Source organism: Corvus brachyrhynchos, unplaced genomic scaffold, assembly GCF_000691975.1.
Source record: "Corvus brachyrhynchos isolate BGI_N302 unplaced genomic scaffold, ASM69197v1 scaffold14, whole genome shotgun sequence".
Classification (NCBI taxonomy): domain Eukaryota; kingdom Metazoa; phylum Chordata; class Aves; order Passeriformes; family Corvidae; genus Corvus; species Corvus brachyrhynchos.
The window spans coordinates 7,294,601-7,318,208 of record NW_008239110.1 but is presented as its reverse complement, the minus strand read 5'-3'; the positions used below and the strand labels follow the sequence as shown (position 1 = coordinate 7,318,208).

General features: G+C 36.3%; 1 protein-coding gene across 6 annotated transcripts in view; it reads right to left on the bottom strand.

The window, feature by feature from the left end:
• The window catches only part of ARMC2 (armadillo repeat containing 2), a 61,000-nt gene that overhangs the window by 17,008 nt on the left and 20,384 nt on the right, over window positions 1-23,608 (bottom strand). For all 6 annotated transcript variants that reach the window (XM_017739703.1, XM_008637758.2, XM_017739704.1 and 3 more), the window contains 6 exons: window positions 21,159-21,251; window positions 18,128-18,303; window positions 16,846-16,948; window positions 14,089-14,309; window positions 9,686-9,831; window positions 7,395-7,494 (listed from right to left, as the gene is read on the bottom strand). In XM_017739703.1, coding sequence (XP_017595192.1) covers window positions 7,395-7,494; window positions 9,686-9,831; window positions 14,089-14,309; window positions 16,846-16,948; window positions 18,128-18,303; window positions 21,159-21,251 — 839 coding nt within the window. The remainder of the gene's footprint in view (window positions 1-7,394; window positions 7,495-9,685; window positions 9,832-14,088; window positions 14,310-16,845; window positions 16,949-18,127; window positions 18,304-21,158; window positions 21,252-23,608) is intronic.

Sequence of the window (23,608 nt, the reverse complement as noted above, 5' to 3'; positions counted from 1 at the left end):
AAAGAGTGACCTTCTGTAGTTATTCATGTTTATCAGCAGGGAAATTCCTTCAGAGCTGTCAGAATACCTATCCTAGAATTGCTACTTCCTTCTTGACAAAAGAAAGCTAATTCAGATTGATCAGTTATGAATATGCAAGTATACACACAAAAGGCAGGAGAAAAATCTTGTATTTTTTGCTCTTTAATGATCCATTACTATATTCCCTTTTTAAAATTGTCCTCTAGTCACTATTATAATGTTGGGCTACATTGAGGAGGAATACAACTGAAAATATGCACTAGTAAATGTATGAGAAAAGAACCACATTATCGATGCAAGTTCTTTGTAGGGTTACCTTGACAAGCACTTCAGCAGAAGTAGTGGCATAAACAGCACTCAATCTCCTTTCCATTCAGTTTGCTTCCTCTGCCATATTACTGCCTTAGTATTTGTGATTAAGGAAGTATTTGTGTGGCTGTTCAACAAACTAGATGGGAAAGCAATGCAGATGATAATCAGGAAAGGACTGGAGTTCTTTTCTTCAGTTTTAGGGTTATTGGAAGCTGGGTTGGTTCTCTGACATGATGTATCGTGCTGTCACACAGACAATTGTCCTCAGCCCAAACGAGAGACGGCACAGAGGAAAAAGTGAGTAACCAAAACACAAAGAACACGTGGGTCAGCACTGATAACCATTTATTTAGAAGCAAGCAATACACGTAGAAACACACCACTGCCCCCAATAACAATGTGAAAAAAAACCCCCTTTGGTATCTCATAAGACTGTGATGTCACTGAGCAGAATACCAATAACACTCTCAAAGCATTTAAAAGGCAAACTGAATCTGAACTAAACACAGGTGCAGCACTACACTACATAGGGAAGAGCCTGTGGTTGGTTTTGGGCAGCACACAACTTATGTTACATGACTGACTGAAACAGAGAGATGGTGGGGGCCTGGGAGCTCATCACAGAGCTCTCCATAAACCAGACAAAATACAGACAGAAAGACCAGTCACTGCATGCAAATAAGCCTTTGCCTAATCAATAAAGCCAGAAACAAAGTGGAAAAGTTCCCTGCAGTTACAGGCCTCACCTGTGACAACCTTCCCCATGGCAGCACTCCTAAGAGCAAAAAGGACACTAATAGCCCTGAAACAAAGTTTTTTTTCTTTGGGAGAGACAAGAGAAAATCTCACAAGCAAAAGCCTGCTTGCTCACAGAAGACAGTAAGCTGATTTGGGAGCCACTACCTGGTAGATACATTTGGGAAGGAAGCTGGTCAGACTCAGGCACAGTGAACCTGATAGATGTGGACATGTCCTTAAGAGGATGACAAGGCAACATCTCTTTATTCAATAAATTGCTTCTGACAAACTGATTGCTAAATCAGCCAGGTAATGCAGTGTGCAAATTATAATTGAAAATGAGTGCAGTTCTTCTAGCTGATGCAAGAGACACAGAAATAATAACAAATCTTTTCACATGTATCAGGACTGGGAAGTTTGCCAGAATCTGCAGAACTAATTGATGATCAGGATAAAACAGGAGCATTGAGAGAAGACAAGGTCATTGAAGAGAAGCTAAATGAGTTCTTTGCATTGATTCATGCCCACTCTAGAAGCAAGTGGGAGATCCCAATGCTACACCGTTCTCCAGGGAAGGCTCATCAGAGCATCTGTCCAAAACTGAAGCAATCACAAACAACTTTAAGGAACAAACTGACAAAACAAAGAGTAACCAATCAGCAGGACTGGATAATTATCCAACAGTTCTAAAAGAACTATTTAATTAAATAGCTTAATTATATATATATATATAATAACAGCACTATGCAACCTCCTAAAACTGTAACAAACATGAAAAGATTCCAAGTGAGAATCAAGCCTGGTGTCTGGACCAGATAAATTAGTAGAGATCACAAAAAAAGAACAAAAATTGAGTGGACAGCCACATAAACACAATCAGCTTTAAGACTTCTAACTTCTGACTTACCCAATTACTGAGTTCTTTGAAGGGATTAATAAACATGCGCAAAAAAGACCCATCTGATATCACCCATGTGACTTTCCAGAAGACTTTTAACAAAGCCACTCACCAAAATCCTAGTAAAACTAATGAGCCATGATGTAAGGGAGAATGTCTTGGTATAGATAAATGATTAGAGGATGTAAACAGAGTAAATTAACAGCTCCTGCAATGGTGGAAGATGACCAGTGGAATTCCCAAGGTTTTGTGCTGGGATCTGTTGTGTTCAATTTGTCCATAAACACAGAAAATGGGCAGCAGCAGTGATATGGAAGAATGTACTGATTTCACTATGATATTCAAAGTACCACAGATGAAGGCTGACTGAAGAGCAGAAGAAGAATCGTAGTCAGTTAGTAATAAAACAGCAGATGAAATTTAAATGCATGAATTTAAACATGAAAGGATGTGCGGAAAAGAACAAAGCAAACATATGGTCATGTATAAAACTACAGCCTTTGAACCAACCATAACCACCTACAGAGCAATCTTGGAGTTAATGACAAAGTTTAATGATCACAGGTCAAGAAAGCAAACAAAGGATTGGGAATTATTGGGAAATAACTTTATGCAGGCATGCAAATCTATGATATGGCCACATCTTAAGTGCTGTGTTCTGGTTTCCTCCTCTCAAAAAATGAGACAGGAATCAGGATTGGAAAATGTTCTGAGAAAAACAACATGGATACACCACGACATGGAACAGTCTCTCGATCAGAAAGGGCTAAGTAAGCAAGAACTTCAGCATGGAAAAGAGGTAACTCAAAGAGAGTAGGATAACCATCTAGAAAATCAAGGGAGGTGTAAAATGAACAATGGCTTAACCACATTCACAATACAAGAACCGGAAGGCATCAAATAAAGACAGTAAAGGCCAAATTCAAAATAAGCTAAAGGAATTATTTGCTGTACAACTCTTTGTCAATGGATCTTTAACACATTAAAAGTTTACAGGGGGTAGAAGAGAGACTGTAGAATTTCACAGAAAAGAAGTCAACTGAGGTTTATTTCATACACAGCTGGCTGAGGGTGTTTCCATACTGGAAAGAGCTGGAGGTTTGGTAAGTATGCACAGGAAGTATCATACATGCCTGCTCCATTTTTACTGTTCTCTAGACATCTGAATCTCACCACTGCCGAGTATGAAGAACAGACTGGATGAACTGTTCATGTGATCCAATGTAACTATTATTCTGCTGAATAGGCAATTACCGCATCCCATGATGTCAGATTCTTAAACACATCCTTCCCAATTTAAAAAGTAAGCTACACTAAAGTGTAAGGGGACCTTTCTATACAACAGGCCTAAGATTGCTTCTATACAAATTTTAGTATCACACCCTGTGTTTGTGCTCTTAGGTTTGAAAATAGACTCCAAACTGATAAAAGATTACATGGAAGCTGGTAGGGCCCCAAAATGCCACCTAAGATCAGGTAGTGCCTGACTTATTGACAGAAGCTACTGTGCTACTGTCCTATTTAGGCAATGTCCCTGTTCCAAAAGCATGGCCTCCTTGTGACTTACGACATTAACCACAGCCCGAGAAAGTCACCATTTATGTAGTTTATCTGGAAAGCTTAGAGACGATAATGATGTGGGAAAGTGGAACAGAAACCTGCTAAAACATTTCCTGAGATGGGCAAAAGTCTACAATGCTGACTAGAAACAGAATCATGCAAAGCTTATCCTGCAAGACAGAGGCTCTACACGAACACTTCTGACAGTTTTGACAGCATGTGGCAACCACCAAGGATGTTTTTTGTTACTCCACACAAGTAAGTTCCAAAGCCAACCATGAACACATACTTCAGATGTCTGCAAAAGCACAGCTGACTTCCCCAGTCCTACCCTGAAGATTCACCTTTTCCAGTCTTCTGTGTTCCCTACCTAAGACTATGACACATGGTATTATCAAGTCTTGCCAATTCAATTTCCCCAGAAGTCTTTCCCATAGAGTTGAATCATTACTTTTCCATTCCTTCTGACTCTTTCACCCAAGAGAAAATGAGCTGAGAAAAAAGGGAAAAGAGCTGTACAGTGCAGTGTGGAAAGAAGAACAGAGAATATTTGGGTTGCAACTGTGGAATTCAGTGTGTGGTACGGGTGCAAGTCATTAATCCTATTTTCAGTGCTCACATTTTAACTTTCACAGTACTTAATACTTATCTTTAAAGTCACAGATATTATAGCCCTTGAGAAAGTCTGAATGCTGGTTTTCCTCTATTTTTTCCCCTATATGTTTCTACCTGCTATGACTGCCAGTAAAAAACTTGATCCCACAAACTTTGCAACCTGAAGACTCAGAAAAACACACACACACACACACACACACTTCCTTTCTTCATATCAGTTTTCAGTCCTGAAGATTTTTAATGCTTTAATAATGATTTTTCCTTCTCTTTGCTTCTTCCCATAGCAGACAATTTTACTCACACTGCTGTTACTTCATTTCTTTTCAACACATAGCAACTCATGCTGTAACTCACTAGCTGTCAGCATTTTAAAACAAAGATCAGCAGTGCCAACTACACCTCAGGAAAAACATTTGCACTCCTCACAGCTCAAGTGTTTATTATATATTACAGAAAAAGTGGTGCATTACATTATCTGTGTCGTTCTTTTTGTTTCTCCAGGGCTTCACTAAGCTGGCAACTGACAATTTCATGCTTGTTTCAAAACTGCAGTAAGAAATAATTATTCTGAAGACATTGCATATATAATCAACACAATGTAATAGCTAAGTTTTTTTAATACACAAGCTACTTCTTTACTCATTTGCATTTGGATAAAACAACTGACAATTTAACATAAAATGCAATGCTAACCTTGTGAAGAAAGATGTATTTTAGGACCACTTAATAGACAAATGAGAAGCTAAATTCTGAATACAAAATAATAACAAACAATTTGAGGTAGATATGAGCCTACAATTCATTATGACACAAAGCTATTATCTCAGGAACCTAGAAAAGCTACCCTTAAAATGACAGATTAAGTTTAGGAGAAAGGTGTTACTGAATTAAAGATCCTTATTCTCGGTTCCATAATTTGTTGAGTTTTTAATACAGTGGTCACAAGGAAGAACAACTATAAATCTAGGAAAATATCATGCCTTTGACATTTCTCATGTTATTTGCTTAATATTTACATAGTATTTTACTAAAGTGTCTTTGAAGACTAAACTATGCAAGAGCAGCCTGAACCTAGAAATACTCAGATATGCTACAGAAGTGTAAATCAGCAGACATTTAGAAGAAAAGAATCAACTTAATCTTTGTTCCTCTTCCATGTGCATTATCACAGAAAACAGGGATGCTGGTAAACAGGAAAGGAACAAATTATTTTTGTATTTGGCAGGAGAAAGAATATTGTTCAGCACAGCCAATCTAGTTACCTTCATTATTTCCCTTCAATGATAGCAGCATAAAAGACCTCCTTCTAACAAATCTCCCAAGAATTAATAACCCTGGCAGAAATTGTATAGGATAACTAAATGATCTCAAACTAGTTCAGATGCTGGACTAGCCATGAAAGTTCCTTACTTTTAAGAATGATCTTAATGTAATTTAACATTCTATGCTTTGAAACCTTGGTCCACCTTTGAACATCTATGCTTTAGATAAAAATTACTCTCTTCTTAAAACTTACCTGGCAACAGAGCCGAGTAATTTGCTCTACATAGGACATTCCACTCTTACCAATGCATCAATTTGTAAGACTGGGATCCTGCACCAAACTCTTGAGAACCCAGTGCTCCAGTAAATGTAGGAAAGATCACTATGATACAGCAGGACAACAGAGCAGCAACACCCTTGGAGTTCCAATAAAGTTGGCAGCAACTATACTCAGAATTTTACTTCATGATATGAGACATTTTGACAAAGTTTAAACATTTATTTCTACATGAACATCCCAAATGTGGTACTCCAGGCATGTGGTTTTCTCTAGCAAAGGAGAGATACATTTTGGTATCTTACATAGAGAGTACAGGAAGATGGCTGAGGGTAAAAAGATAATGGTATGGAAGTTACAGGGAAAAATAGTTGTACTCCCTGAATGAAACACGGTCAGCACATCTGACCTCCCACAGATGGCGCAATTTAGGGGGGACTCAAGGGAGGGTGGAGTGGAGACACCATGGCCAGGCACTATGTTGAAACCCTTGCAGAGGAGGGAACTCATTGGTACTTTCTAGTTGATAAGCCCCATAGCAGCTGAAAAGCAAGGGAGATAAAGGAAAATATCCTGCTCTTGGATCGGCAGTTGTTACGAAATCACTCTCCTTGGACTAACGCCATGTCCCCATCTCAAGGTTATCTAGGGTACTATCCTGAGATATCAACCCCCTACAACAACCACCCCTCACTGAGTAAGATGTATGATCAAAGTCACTCAAGCTCCACCTAAACATAAAGAAATAGTATGAATATGAGTTAAGAATGGGGAGAAATGGGGGAAGACTCCACTGTAACTTCTGGGATCAGCCAACAAGCTGAACCTGTCTTCTCCCCCAAAGGGATGCCTGCTTTGAAAGAACTGTGATCTCTGCATGTTGAATTATTGTCTCAGGCCAGCTTTTATTGGGGACTAGAGCTTGTTAGTACATTGCTTTAAATTAGTGCATTGCTTCGAATAGATTTTTGCAGTCAGATACTACCACTGGCAAGTCTCAAACCTTAACCTATTAACAGAATTCTATTAATAAAGAGTGTTATTCTGCAAACTGTTAATGCGAGTCCTTCAAGGGCACTGCCCATTGCCTGCAGCAGGTGAAGGCGGAGACCCAAGAAGAGGTTTCTCTGTTTGGTGTGTGACCCTGAATAAGTCAGTGGAACTGCCCTCAGATCCAGTGGGACGGCTTAGTGAAGGGTTCCATAATGGGACACTGACAGACTGGTCGGACACAGGGTCATGGCTTTCCTGGGGGTCTCACAGACTATCCAACACAAAGGGTTTGAGTAAATCTCCCCTTTTTACATGACAGCAAGGAACATATTTTCCTCTGCTTTAACATTGCTTAGCTCTAGAAAAGCCACATTTCTTTTGCAGGTGAGGAGGACAGGAAAAAGCCCAACAATTTCCTACCATTAAATATTCAAATAACTTCTTGCTTTAAAAAGTATTTTTTAAAACTAAGAAAGAAAGTGGGTACTCAAAGGACTGCTTCTACACATGCAAAGAACAGACAAGTTTATCAACTGTCCTCTGTATTGCTTTGAATTTTTAATCTAAATTATTTCATTACAATTATTTACTGCTTAGAAATGCTGTCAACTATTTGGTAAATGCGTAAAAGTAGGTCGCTGAAAACAAGCTTATACACAATAATACACAGACACATCAGAGGATTAATACATAAAAATCAAGAGATGAAAAACTGACCTGCTGCTTCTGGTGTTTGTTTAGTAGGGCTAAAAATAAGAAGTAACATCTGGAGCAGTCTGCCAAAGCTGCACAGAAGTCATTGTAGGAAGAAAGTTTGCTACAAAGAGAAAAAATAAAATAAAAATTAATAAAAGGATTTTTTTCCACATTTGACTCTCAGACCTGTTTTCTGACAAATGAAGTGAATGCCAATATTCTGACTTCTAGCAGCGGCATGTGCAGTTCTGTTAGCAAAACAGAAGTCTAGCTATCCTTGCCACAGTGAATTATGGGAAGAAGCAAATGTAAGGAGCTTCCCAACCTGCCTGCCATATGGGTACAGCATGTGCTAACACCAGCACTTCTTAGTGCTAAACGGGAGAACTGGAATTTCAGGATGATGTGGGAAGTCAGATGAGAGGAAATAAGGGGTCCCTTCCTAGTGCACATCCAGTAGAGCCCAGCAACAGTACTAAGAGAACACATCTCTCACCAGCAAATATGAAGAACGTGCCTCCTTGCAGGCAAGGATTTTATCTCTGCACATTCCCTAACAGCTGCTCCAGTTCTACACTGCTCACCTTGACCATTCCCAAAACAGGGAACTGGACATGCTTTGGTCACACCAGAAAAATGCAATAACAGAACAAGCTATGATAACATCTTAGGCCTCATGTAGTCAAAACCAGAAAAGACCTGTGTTGATGTTCAATTACAACCACTTACAGGAAGATTTACAGACTTACAGAAATTAATAATCTGAATAGATTGAACATACTGTCTACAAAGAAGCTGCCTAAAGTTGATTGAGAGAAAAGAATAAACATTCTGTGTTAACCAGAAGACAAAACAAAATTCAAATCTGAGCTTTGTACTGCATAGTGTATTTTTTTTTGTGACTGCAATTTCCAGAAAGCTAATTAAATTGATTTTATGGCTAATTTGTATTCCTGAAGCATGTAGTTCTAAACTTAAGGAAAAAAACTGAAGCAGTAGGAAACTTTAAGATAAATTATTTTTTCTCCATATTGAATTCTAGATCAAGTAAATGTCCTTATCAGAATTACAGTGTAAGTATCAATCACACTTAATTACAAACCCATTATCCCACTTTTCATGGCATTTTCCAAATAAAAGAAATGCTCCCTCCTCAGAAGAAGTAAATATGCTCAAAGTGCTGTAATCATTGCTACAGCTCATTTTTAGGAACAGAGCTAGAGACAGACATGAACAAGGTAGCATGGAATAGGGGAAGCCATTCACATGCTTTAGAGATAGCACAAACAGCAAAGGAGCAGATTTGCCTGCTTTTAGCTGTGGGGAGGAAGGAATGCCAGCCCCTTATGGAGCTGCTGTTCAAAGCACAGCCAAGTCTCATCCAGAAAGGAGAATGTGATGGATAACTTGGAGCGGCTGAACAGGAAGAGGAGTCTGTAACAGAATCTCAAGGAACGTGGAGCCACAGGCATGGTGACTCAATACAGTAACAAAGCAGCAATGGCAAATACTTCATCCAGCACATCATTCATAGACTGTGTTTATAATCCAGCTACTCCTGAAATTACCAACAGCCAATTTCACAACTTCTTCAAAATCCTTACATTGTTTGCAAGTCCCTTTAGCACTGAATATTGCAAGCTGATGCTTGGTAAGATACTGTAAGCTGATGGTGGAAGACTTTTGACTGAGAAACTATTCAGACTACAAAATAATTTTTTTGGTGACTAACTGATACTGATCTCCCTCTAAAAAGCACAACTTGGGAAGCAGCCGCTGGCTGCTCATAAAACTGAGATTCTTTCAGCACTTCCATCTGCACGCTCAAGCCCTGATCCCAGAGATTAATCTCCTCAAACGCTCTGTAACAGCTCAAACAATGAACACTGGTCACATTTTCTCTCTTCTGTATTTTATTTCACAATACAGAGTCCCTTGTGCAATTTCTCTCATTAGTTTTTTGAAAACATGGCCTAAACCAGGATTAATAAATACCTAATAATTTATGCAGCTTTAAAATGTAAGAAATGGTACTTTAAAAAACTCAATCAGAATCTGTGGGATCAAAGAATGACACAATGCAACACAGTATTTTTCACAGGGATGATGAATCCAAGTTTGTATGGCTACAATTCAACAATTCTGTAAGTACTAATAAAGACACAACTAGCATCGATATCATTCAAAGCTACACCGAGCTTTTTAAAAAAGAGTTCAATGTAAATCTTTCAATCTTAGTGCTTGATCCTGCTTCGAGGTCTCTCAAGCAGGAAGAGGGACCTGCCTGCATGCACAACTGTGTCCATACGTACCTGAGGATCCTGACAATGCAGGTGCACATGTCCTCGTCGCTGCTGCGCTGCTCCAGCGCCACGAAGAGCTCGGAGACGGCAGCGCTGCAGCTGAGCCGGCGCCGCGCCAGGGGGAAGTCGGCCAGGGTGCGCAGAGTGGCTGTCAGCTGCACAGGAGCATTGAAACACCTATTAACCACAGCTGCTCACAGCAGAGTATACTGGGGGGGGAAATTCAGTAAAGCTCACATCTCATTTATAGCATCTAAGGCAGTCTGCATGCCCCGTTAACATTCTGCAGGTATGTACAAACCAATTAATAGCAACAGGAAACGTGCAGGCAGCAAGATGGTGTATTTGGGATAACTGTCTGAAAATGAAAGATTGATACTGCTCTTTGCCTGCATAACCTCCTTCTATGAGGGACACATGATCTTTCATATGTTTTAAAATCTTTCACATATACAGCCATGTAACAATTGGAAATTAGGTGAAATGCTGTAGATGGTTAAAGTAATTTTTTGCATAATTCTTCAATAAATCTTCATTTTGAAAATTTAAGTCTTGAAAATACTGATATATATTTTGATGATAACTGTAAACTGCAAACTAAAATGAACTGATTTAAAAATACAATCACATTTATTCCAATTCAAAAATTGAAAGTTAATCAAGATCAAGAGAAATTCATTGTTTGAACAACACAAAAATGAAAAGCTTAAGTGCTCAAGTTTATTTGGAGAAACCAAAATATTTTCAGATGCTACTGCTCTACTTCAAGGAGCTTAAAGCATAAAAAAAATCTAACACTTGTAGATATACAAAATGAATCAGCTATTGCATATTTTGAAATATTCTGGTTCTCTTCCAAGGTAAGAGTATTCTAATAACAAGGTCAGACATGCAATGACACGTAAATTAATTTTGATTTGATCCAGAACACTTTAAAAGGAATGTGAAGTCATTCAATTTTATGTGAATATGGGAATTCTTCCATTTTTTTCTTATTCAGAGTGAAGTCATTAACTTCAATTTGGTTTTGAATGTAGTTTGATAAGGCACAAAACCTATCTGTTCAAATTGTCTGTTATCACAAAAAACTCTGGAAATTAAGCATTTTATCACTAAATTGGACTGCTTATCCAGTGATATGTAATTGCTAATTTTAAAGAAAAATTCTTGACAAAGAGCAGGTTAAGATGTTGTGTTTGAGCTTTTGCACATAGGATTCTACGCATATTCTGTTCATTCTCCACCAGCTTTCAAGTTTCTGTCCTACTTCAACAAATTTGGCAGCAGAATACAAATCTTCAGCAACCCCATGATGTTCTGTAATGGAGCAACAGGAGATGCAACATGTCAAAATGCAGAAGCAAGGCACAGAGGGGAAAAAAACGTGATCATGTGATATGTGAATGGATTTAACTTCAGCACTAAACATGAAATTTATACTATATGCATAATACAGAGAATCTGAACTTACAGAAGCCATTTGCTTCATATTACTCATATTTTAAGAAGACACCTGGAGTTTTTTATTATTTTAAATGAACAACTGCAAAAAAATTTTCCAGATGCACATTCCTTCTCAAGTCATGATGCTTCAAAAATCAACATACTACTGGAGATATAATAAATATATTCTGATCAAATACCTTGCTTTTCAAAAGTTTTGGTAGAAAAATTCCTGTCACACGGAATGGAGACAGAAGACCCCATTCAGTGCTTACATACAAGATGTTCACAGTCAGCCTAGGATGGTATTTGCTGAATTCTAGTTAAACTTCAATAGAGACAATAAAGGAAATGAAGAGTAAACCACATATTGTAAGTGTTGTTCAAACCCAGACAAGAGCTTTCACTGCAGCTAAGAGACTTACATATTGGGAAATGGAAAAAAAAATTATCAACAGACAATGGTGCAAAGGTCTCCAAAAAGAGAGTAAAATTTTCCAATGTCTGATACAATTCGATGGTTCAAAATCCTCAAGCAGTAAATTCTATCAAGAGCCATCCTCAGACAAAGACAGGTTGGAAAGAAAAAGCAATCCAAAATAACATATATATACTCAAATGTACAAAACAACAGCATTCAGCAGTTCATAGAAGTATATCTCCACAAAACACAGTTAATGTGCAACGGAAATACGAAGAGTACAATTTAAAAAATTATAGAAGCTAGCCAGACAGCAGCTGAATTCCAGAGAGAATGTGATTGCTTCAAGCAGACCCTATGTTTCAGGGAGAAATGCATAACAATTGTCTTTAGCAATCCTCACCAGCCCTAATCCTTATGTTGCCATGTGAAAGATCAAATTCAGCCAAACAGAAAATTTAACTGCTGACAAATGCCATTTTTAAAGGAGAAGATATTTAAGTGCTTTTCAACTAAGGAATGTGAAGTATTTGTTAAGTCTTGTCAGTGACTCTTCAAAATCCTGGTTTTTGAATAAGCATTACCATATTTTGTATAAATATCATCAGATTGTTAGGTTAAGCAACAAAATAATCAAAGATGACCCTGGTTTAATGTCCTCTGCTAAGGAAAAAAGTAATTATTACAAACATTTTTATTCTTGTATTGTAGGACTTCTGCACAAAATGCATTGTGGAAGAATGAAGAAATCAGATAGGGACTTTATTCCCACAAAAAGGATCTAGCAAGATTATGTATAACACTGCCATCTGGTGACTGTGCAATTACACAGTTAAAGAATGAAGAGCTGGTCCCAATTAAAAGGGATGCCTCGGTTACCAAGGTTAAGAGATAGCAGAGCTTCCTTCAGAGATCACTGTGACTATTTAAAGTAAATTTCTCCTCCAATATAATTTGCTTTCTGTAACTGAAGACATTATTTCTGTATGTCACTGGCTATTTGATCTGCTGCTACAAGATACAGTATGCTACAAAAACTTTATTCTGAAGACATCAAGCACAGAAGAAACTTTCTTCAATCATCCCTCTAAACAGAACTACTTCTTCATCTATCTGTGATGACTGATCAATTAACTCACACAGAAGAAGCAGCGCACATGGTTTTGTTGAAGGAACAGATATGAGAAAGTCACACAGGAATTCCATAGCAGTAGGAATCACTACTTTTCTCACAAGAGGAAGAAAAGCGAAGTATCTGTACTACTATAGAAGAGAACACAAACAAGTGAAAGAGCAATCTCAGTAAGAGACAGCTGTCAGTACTGACTTCCCCACAAAACACTCAAGAACTTCTTAGAAACAGCCAGTCTATTCAAACGGTACAAAGTAGTTTTGCTACACTTCCATTTGAACTAAAAAGAGCAGAGACATGAGAGATTTTTTTAAAGAAAGCATAAAATATAACATTTTCCTTTCACACATTCGCAAACTAAACCTTTGATTAAAAAAATCTATATTTATCCACAGGCAATTAATGGAAGAAAAACATTCCTGGCAAGTTGTCAGGAAGTTCAGACAACTAGTCAAAATCCTGGAAATAAACTGACCAAGATTAAAAAAAACCAGACAAAAATCATCAATAGTAATGTGATGATGTAAGATGTTTTCTCATATAATTTCAAGAAGTATAAAATCCTTAGCTTGTAAATTAGTAGAAATTAAAGAAATCTGGCATAATTAGCAGACAAACCTAGTGCAAACACTACCTCAGAAAATTATCCAATATATTTTCCTATGAAGTCCCTGGAAGTTTACAATTAAACCATTCGCTAATCATTACATCAGTAACTTCCAAACAAATGCCAGGAATCTCCCTGGCAAATCCTTGATAAACACAACAGCCCCCCCACCAGTGTTTCTAGAACACAAGAGTTTAAACAGTTTTAGGGCCAAAGATTAGTTTTCAGAGCCACCACTTATCAAAGTGCTTTGTATGTGAAAATAGTTTTGAGCCTGCTGCCTTCAAAAGATTCAAAACGTGTTTGCTTTTGCAACTACTTTTTCCTTACATTACAGTTCTTCGAAAACACTTTGTCAAAGAAACACAGCTGTATTTTCCTACACGTTTTTAAAATGCATTATTCTTGTAATAAAAAGCTTTTTATAACCTCCTAGAGTATTGCAGAACCAGTTTGTGTTTATTATTTCAGTTTCAAGAATTTCGATAGAGAACACATTTTTATCTGCTTACTACAGTATCCAGAACATTGTCAGCACAATAAAGCAGTAATGAGAAACTGGTTTATTAGGTACCTAAAAATATTTCTATTAACTTCAGAATTTCTAAAGCTTTTAAAATGGACTACACACAAACATCTATGGTAATTAAATTTAGGTGCTGAACAACTTCATTAAACTTCTTAAAAATAAGTCTATTGAAATATAGGTACAACTCAGTCAGTGGCACACAGGGTTAGCTTATCTCCTCTAATTACATTTGTAATTTGTCCTTGAAGTACGTACTTCTAGAAATAAAAGTAAATCTAACCTGGACTAATAAGTGGCCCAAGTTGGAGAAATATGTGTCATGTTCTTTTATGTTATTAATCTGCTTCATTAATTGCAGCAACATTTCAACAGCTCCTTTGTTGACCATTTCATTAAGGAGTACTGCATTTCCAGACATAAATTTTATAGCTCCCATGCAATAGACGAGAGCTTCGCTGTTTTTTTGTAGATCTTCATTCCTCAGAACCTCCAACAAATAATCTAAAAGGAAAATCATTATTCAGAAAGTCTAATATTAAAATTTACATTTGATACAGTCCAGTCATTAAAGAGATTAACAATTGGAAAACACCCTCAGAGTGAACTCTTACATTTCTAGTAAGTGGGCTAGAAAAATTGGATATTTGGACTGAAACCAAGAAACAATTATTGATGAATAAGAGAATAGGCCCGACTTTTGTTCTCCTAGGCTTCAAGAACCAGTGTAAGTTGTAAACACATAGCAGCAATCACTGAAATCCTCAGTTCAAGATTTGCAAAAGTGATTGTGTGTGCCTGGAATTTTGTGTACTAATTCCCACTACTTCCTTAAAAATCAAATGTCTTAAAGCATCTCAAATAGAGCACTAAAAGGCACAGGGGCCTAATTCAACTCTCACATTTAAAATCTGTTCATAGCTTTTGTAGATTTACTTTTTATGTAAGTAAAGTTGACGTAGAAGTTTTGTTTTGTGCAACCACTGTCAGACATCTGAAATGTTAAAATTTACAGTTGTTAACACAAGCCCAATGTATCTTTTGCAGTCAAACTGTGAAATTCTGAATTTAGTGGGGGTATCTTAAACAAATGAGTAATCCTAACCAACTTTATACTTTTGAATTTCTAGTAATTGATTACAAGACATGTTTATTTCTGCTTCCTATGTTCCATTCAGTTGCAGTTGAATAAAAACCTTTTCCTATATCATTAAATTGAAGAGATTTAAAAAATTTTTTCTGTCTCAACTGAAGCTGAAAGTCTCTTCAAGTATATGTGTATATGGATGAAGTACACACACTCTACGCTCTTGTCCAAACTCTCACCCTCACCAATTAAATCATTTGTGTTGTGGCAATGTGAAAAATCAGTTTCAGGTTCCTGCTCTGCTTAGTATCAAACAGGGTCTTGAACAGTAGTTGTCTATTCTGGGATGAAGGATTAACTTATTTCTTCTACTGGAGCTGCTGCAGTCAACATAAATAGTTCACAGGGACAGAAGAGGAAAAATAAATTCAATCTATAACCCAGTGACTGCAACAGGGATCTGGGCAATTATGATGGTAAGTCAGGGTCACGTCTTCTGCCAGGTCAAGGTGAGTCCAAAATATAAAGAGTGAATAAACAAATAAAATTACCCCCACCAAGAAAGTTCTTTCCTTCACTAGTTTTTAAAATACAGGGAAAGAAGAGCAAGTGAAAGCAAAGTGAATGAGGATGGAAAGGAGAGCAAAATGTGACTTGTTGAAGTGCTGTGTATGATACTGATTGCTACAAAATTGTACTTTTCAGTATCCAAAGTCAACTGAGCAACCCCAGGTGTTCTGTTTCCTGTGAGTCCTTTCCTTACCACTTGAAAGGCTTGTCTTTATTTCTGACAACAATTGTGTACTCAACTTCAAGCCCATAAATACTCTCATCTGTTTAAGCAAATGCTTAAATATACATATGTGTAAAAATACACATATGCCTTAACCTATACACATGCAATAACTGCTTGCAAGATTGAAGCCAACATTAATAAAACATACTGAAGTTTTAATGAAAGGAATGACTATCAATCAATACTATCATTCACACACTGTCATTTTCTTCATATTTCTTGTATTTGCAAGGTGTGGGGGTGTATGCACGGCACAAATACTATTAAAATCACAGAAGAGATCTTAGAGCCATTGCTGACAGCTCTCCAAAATCATTGGCTCAATGTGCAGCAGCAGCTATAAAACATTAAAAAAAGCCAGTGATTGTTCTCAAGATCTTCCCTGATGATGGCCAACACCACAGTCAACACTATTTCATTTCTGTAAAATTTGGTGCAGACACAGCTTGAATTCTATAGACAGTTTTGTTCCATAAATCTCAAGAAGGATCCACTGGAATTTGAGAAGGTCTTATAAAGGAGGACTTATAAAACAACTGAATGACACAATATCCATTCAAAGAGCTAAAAGGCTGAGATGCCTCAATCTTGAAAAGGAGAAGACAGAGATATGTGATAAGACTGCATTTTAAAAAATCACGAAGGTGAAAGATAAGCTGACTGTACAAACTCTTACAAATCCTGGAAAACTACAAGCAAGGAGATTAAGAAAAATATATAGATTTAAAACAGCACACAGAGAATTTCTGGAATTTGTTCTATGACATCACAGATGCAGACAAAATCAGAAAATCCAAAAAGGAATTAGGCAAATTAATGAACAAAAGATGTATAAACAGAGACTAAAAAGGCATTAGGCAGGGATGCACCACCCAATGTCCCTAACAGAACACAACAGTTCTGGACGCTGGAGTAGTACTGGGGAAACAGATCACAGAATACACACAGGCTCCTGCGCTCCCCCTGAACAGCATTCCCCATCCCCATTGTTACTTAGAACACTGGACTAGATAAATCAGTTTGGCCTAGGCAAGCAATTTTTAGTCTTATTTAACTTAGTCTGTGACTAAGTTAACTCTGAAAATGTTTTTTCAAAGATGAACATTTTAACTGTTGAATTTCAGCATCTAACTTACAGACAAGAACAGAATACATACCCAATAATGTATCATTTTGAACGATGAAATCATTTTCTTTGTTCCTACAAATTTTAAATGCTAGCTTGCAAACACTAAGAAGATTTCTTCCATCTACTTTCATCTGCAAAGAAAGTAAAAGACAAAATCACAACTAAAATCTACATGCAAAAATGCACCATAACATTCTACAAGTTCAGACACCATGGCAAACTTGTATTCTCATGGAACTATTAAATTACAGCTGAAACCCTAACAATACACTAAAACAAACTGAAAATGTTTACAGAATTAAAGGACTCTGAAACTTGGGTATTTTAAACTCTATTTAGCAAACTGTGCTGGCTTTAAAATAACGGTTTTAACTTTTAATGTAGTAATATAAACAGGTAGCATACCAATAAATTGCAGGATTTTTTCTCCAATTCACTTACAAAGAAATCCTGTATAGAAATCAGTGGTTTGGCATGTATGGCCATACCACAAAGACCTCGAGTACAACAGTACATGTCATAATGAAATTTACTCTCAGCTATCAGAAAACATGATCTTATGATGTACTAGATGTACTTATGGTCACAGAGAGATTGTGAAAGGGCAGTAAAGGTGGTAAAAATACAGTGACATATCTCTTCCTTTCCTCTGCATTTCAAGGGCAGTATCTTCTAGGTTCATGCTTTTTAAAAGACTACACAGAAAAATGTCTGCAAAGGAACACTTCTTTTTAATAAGCACCACTTAACATCTCTGTGGTATCTGAGTATATAACTGTATCTTCTGAATAAAATAGCTTACACTACCTTAAAGGAGAACATACGACTCCCCCAACACACACACACCAATTACTGAAATGTCTACAGCACAATGTTAGCTGGCATCCTTTCACCAGTGACTGTCCATACATACTTTGTAGAACATGAACAAAGAAGTTCTGAAGCACAAAACTTAAGAGTTTTAACCAGAAATACTAAAAACTGGGGTTTTTAAATCCCTGCATAGGTATCCCAGTTTAGGACACAGTGTCTTTTCCATGCCTATACAATATTCTTGCCACCATACACCAACTATCCTATTATTTGTGCCCCTCCTTCCTGGCCCAGATGTAACTTCTCTGCAGAAAACAAGCTGCAAGCGCTGATCTAGATGAATGGGTGGTAGACTAGTATCTCTGTGGTAGTAAACTGTACTTAGGAAAGGGTTAGTTTAGACACAGTTTAAAAGTATGAAATGAAAAATTAAATGCAAGGTGTAATTCATGATTTTGAGCTTCACATTCTACCAATGAGCATTTCAAAACACTTACAGCCAGAATAATCTTTGCCAGCTTCAGGGAAAGTGGATCTGAATCAATGTCTACAAGTTTATATAACGTCTTCAGAAGCACTCTTCTTCTTTTACATCTTTTTCCCAGCATATTTCCTTCGTTCAATGCTTGATAGAGCTTGGTACAAGCTAGACAAAGGTTTTCTATATTGTCTTCTACATGAAGAGTGTAGGAAGGGAGAGAAAAATAAAAAATAATTATCAGTGCCACTTTATCCAGAGCATCTCAATACATAAAGACACAGAAGAACAAAATAAAGAACAGGCTGCACAACAACAAAAATATGACATCAAATAAATGTCTTCATATGATAACGCGATCCCCAGAAATAATTTTATTCTGCTTTTTCAAAAAAGGAGACTCAAGCCAAGAAATCATTGAGCCAAATAATACCTACAAGCTAAAAAATAATACCTACCAGCTAAAAAACCTCACCTTTGATGCTTAATAATCAGATTGACCAAATGTCTACCATGAAACTGTGTCTCTGAAAACATTCTTTAAAGCACTCCACCAAACATTACATGTGAAAAAGGGATCAAACTTTACTGGGATTTAAAAAAAGTGAATGTAAAAACTTGCTAGAACTCTTCAGTGTAGAGGTACAAAATATATTTGAGTGGAATGTCGGCCTATTGACTAAAAAGTGATCTACTTCCTCACCTGAGTCCCTGAGACACTGTTTAAAATACACAAAATAAAACCTAGAGTAAATTATTACAAAAACTGCATCTCAACACAATGGAATCATGTACATATTTACTTTACAGAGAAAAGGAAAAGTCTTGTCTATTTTTAAAATTCCACAGTGAGATTTTTTAAAAATTTTCTTACATTTGCTTTTGTCCATAAGGTGACACTTAAAAAGCCCCACGTAAATCCACCTGAACTGCCAACATAAACTCCGCATTTACGCAGGGTGTACCTCACAGCTGAAATAGTCATATTCAAGGAGGCAAAGCATTTGTGATGAAATACGTATGGACAGGAAATTACAACAAAAACCATGTCTGAGGCCCCAAACCTGCAAGCAGGTTCAAGGACCAATCCCTCAGGCTGAGAAGTGCCTGGAAGCTCTCAATCTGCAATCATTGCACCTGAGGAACAGCAATGACTATTCCATTTCTACTCCCATCATGACAGAAAATTTAACAAAATTTAGCATGATTCTAAATGCTCTGCTCCAGTAAGCTGTGAAACAGGAGTGGCAAGGAACCAAAACTGAAAGGTCTTACACTCCATTTCATCAAAATTAACAACAAAAAAAATGATTCATCACTCATCCCATGGGGCATTTTGAAGCTTAACCTCCTGAGTATTGCAGTGTAACAAAATAAATTATTTGTTCCTCTAGAAAAAGAGACTTTGGGGTTCTATTAGCTTTTGTCGTATTACAAACATCTCAAGCACATCATATTCAGAAGATGCCAGACAATAAGTAAGTTGCAGGTTAACTTCAGATTTGTTTTTGAATGGAAAGGTTTCTGCAAATATTTTTGCATGAGAAAGTTGAAGAAAAAGGCTTCTCTATTAATATATGAAAAACTAAATGTGACTTAAGTTCATGTGGAGGGAATTAGCTAAAAGGTATGAAGCAAATGACTGCACACAAAATTTTAAAATATTAAATTACCAACAGACACACTCAAAACATTTAAATTATGGAAGTCTAATATTCATTTTTATAAGAATTGTGCCGTAAATAGCCTAAAGAAAGCAATATATCACAGAGTTGCAGGAGGCAATGATGCAATTCAGTTACAGTTTCTGTTAATATTCAAGAAGTAGCAAAATTCAGGTTTTAAAGTTTTTGTAGTACTACATTCAATCAACTGGTGAGAAAGTAACATTAGATAATGCCATCTATTTTTAGAAAAACTAAGGGTTTTAAAACTAATCGAGTTTTTTAAAAAGCTAAAAAACCCCCAATACACTAACCAAATCAAGTAAAGACTGAGGAAAAGAGGCATGAAAATTGATTTTTCTTAGCTACATTCATGACAAGGGAAAGACATGATTAGATTTTACCTCTAAATTTTATTTTGCTTGTGAATAAAGAACATCTCACTATGCAAAACCGTAACTCAGTGGCTGGTATTTGACAATCTTGGCATTAAGCAAGGAAAATGTGAAGTAATATAGCTGTTTTCTAATTTCCTGATCACTGTTTTTCTATACATCAGTGATAGATGTGGTGATGAGAATCCCATCTTTTTAAAATAATTACATATATTGGGAATCACTTAGCCCTTTACAGGTGTTTCATACTCATCAACATCTGCAAAAGTACGCAAAAAAAAGTTCTAATCTGTACCATGCTATCACAAACACTGCTAAAGATCCTGTAAAACAGAACTACTTGTAAAAACAAACCTACTTTCTATACTCCCACCGTTCAAATAAATATAGTGTCTACAGAAGGCAAATGAACAACTTTTTCAATGAAAATGGATTCCGGAGTTTAATCTTTCAAGTTATACTTAATTTACTCAATTTTGCTTCAGCATTCTGAGTCTTTACACACCTTTCTGACACATCTAACACTTTAAGCACAAATGGAAATTTTCATTAAAATTTCCTTTGTTTTCTAAAATGAACTGAGACCTTCAATACAGTCTATGGTTAAAGCAGTGAATCTGCGCAGTATTTTATTTTAAAAATGATTAGCTCAACACTGACTGCTAAGCTGGCAGAGCTATGTTGTCTAAAATAAGGTAATTTAATCAGACAAGGTAAAATCTTCTCTAAATCAATTCTGGGGTTTTTTACAGAATCACAGAATAGATAAGGTTGGAAATGACCTCTGAAAGTCATCTGGTACAACCCCTGTGCTCAAGCAGGGCCACCTAGACTGCGCAGGACAGTTTTACTGTGAAGTCACTGAACATATAAAAACATAAAAGGCCACATACTCCAATTACTGTTATTATTTTGTAGTAAACACAAATGAGTCCCATGCTTCCTGCAAGAAACAGAACAGAAAATACACCCTTTCAGAAGTGTTACCCACTTTTTTCCAGTTCATGCAGAATTGGTAAAATCTTTATATGCCAAAAGAAATCTTCCTCTTCCCATTGATTTATTCTTCTTTCATCCTTTAAGCCTTCAAAATACATTCAGAACAAAAGCACACATTCAGTGAGGGTTTCACTTTCTACAATATTAAATAGCTACAAATACTTTATTCATTAGTCAGAAAAAAAAATCTAAAAATGTCACCTTTTGCTACATTTGAGGTTATTCTACAAATTCAAGCTTTTCTCTTTATTAACATATTCTCAAAACCAAAAGTTTCAAACAAAACTAGATGGATAAGTGGTTTAATATGTAAAGCTGTACTGTAAAGCTTTTGTTTGCTGACATTCATGTTTCATTTGATTGCTGAATTGGAAGGTAACAATTACTTAAACATCAAAGTGTCCTATTATTTTTCAGCTCTGTATTCACGTGACAGCTTATTCTTTGTTAAAAAAAAATCCGTACTACAGACAATCCTCTAGGATTGCAGAATTTTATCTACTACACATGCATGATATTAGAGTAAGCTTAATTAACTGACTGGTCAGTTAGGGAAAAGTCCTGCTAGTTATTACATCCTGTTAGCAATTCTAACTACTTCATCCAATTAGTTTTGAGAACTTCATTACTGAACTTTTATAAAATGCTTCTTTCTCTCATATTCTTTATTGCATTCAGCAGTTTTTCATACAGCAACCTGGGAAATGAATAGTAAACCACAGATACGTGAAAGATATTTTGCCTCCAATAATCATGTCAGAAATCTTGAAGGCAACCAATTCCCAGTGTTCTTGGCCACCCTCAGCCAAATCCCTGTGACTGAGAAAAAACTACTCTTCACTATCAGAAACCTTGAACACTTCACGAAGAGAGTTTTAAAAAATATTTAAGATTTTTTCTTCTCAGCTTCAAAAACAAAACACAAAAAAAAACCTATCAGCAGACATCAAGTCAAAAACTGGTAGACCAAAAAATCAGTGGACTATAACTTTTCTGGAAACAAGACTGGGAGCATGGATCTGTTTTCAGATTGGACAAGAAGTTGGTGAAAACACTTTATTAAAAAATGGAATCCAGGATTCACTTTCATATGGATGGCAGTATCACTGGGAATTACTCTGACTTGCTGAACAACCTTTACACCTTCACCTAGTATTTTGTGAAGGGACAAAATTCTGGCCTTGACCACTTGGGTCACTACAGATACAGATCCAGAGTTTCTGCAAAACTCATGGTGTGAAGGATCTAACAACAGCTGCTCACAAGGTGCATGTAGGCAGATGTTTGGAGTTCAAGATTGGGTTAAGCTCTTTATCTTGCAGGCAAGCAAGTTGTTATAAAGACAGGGTCTGGTTTGTTTTGTTGTGTTTGTTTTGAGTTTTTTTTTAATAGGGAAATAAAGGTAACACAACTCTACTAAATAACATGATGAAAGCCATTAAGACTGGAATATATAAATTTCTTTAAGTGACAGATTTGTCCTGCTGTTCATTACTAGCTTTTGCATTTAAAGGACAATGTGAATTCTTAACATAAACATGAATGAACACAGTAAATACTATACTACCTGAGAACACTAATAATAAGAGGTTTGCATCAAGGGAACAGTATCTCAGACCTTAAAACAGTGACTGTCCACTGGCATTACTTGGAACAGTAAAACAATTAAAAACTTCCTATTTTAAAAGCTTGCTCTTTAGAAAACAATCCAGATTCTTTATCTGGTCTGTATTAACTATCTACCTACATTTTACACACAATTAATCTATCAAATATACCTAGTTCAACAGATTATAAAAAAATGCTGCTATTTCATAAGAAATACACTATATTTGTTATTACAATAACTATGTACTGTTGTTGCTTGCATATATATAAAAGTACATGTTATTAGCGAATATTATTATTATTTTGCATACCATTTTTATTTTCTAGATCAAATGATTTGATAATCTTATTTAAATTGATGTGTTTGCAATGAAGTGAAAGTTCTGCTCCAGATAATGTGAAAGTACAGCTGAAATGAGAACACTAGAATAGTTTGCACTGTTCCTTCCTGCCACAAAACCCACATATTGACTCAATTGTTTCTTTTCTTTCCGATCTGTAGCTACTTCTCTTAAACTGAAAGATGGGACTGACTTTTTAACTATACATATACTTAACTTCATTAGGCAAGGAATAGAAAACTTCAGGCATGCATTTGTAGATTGAGCCAAATTTCTCACCAAAAAAAAAAATTACTAGAGCCATTTAATTTTCAGTTCAGAATGAAAAGAACAGATTTTTTTGTACTACTCTGCTTTACTTGTCTCATATTCATCAGAAGAATACAGCAAACTGAAAGTCATAATGGCATATTTTTTTAAGAAAGTATCTCTTATAACTAAGTAAAAAGAATATAATCAGCTTTTACTAAACAGTATTAATCCTAGCAATAAG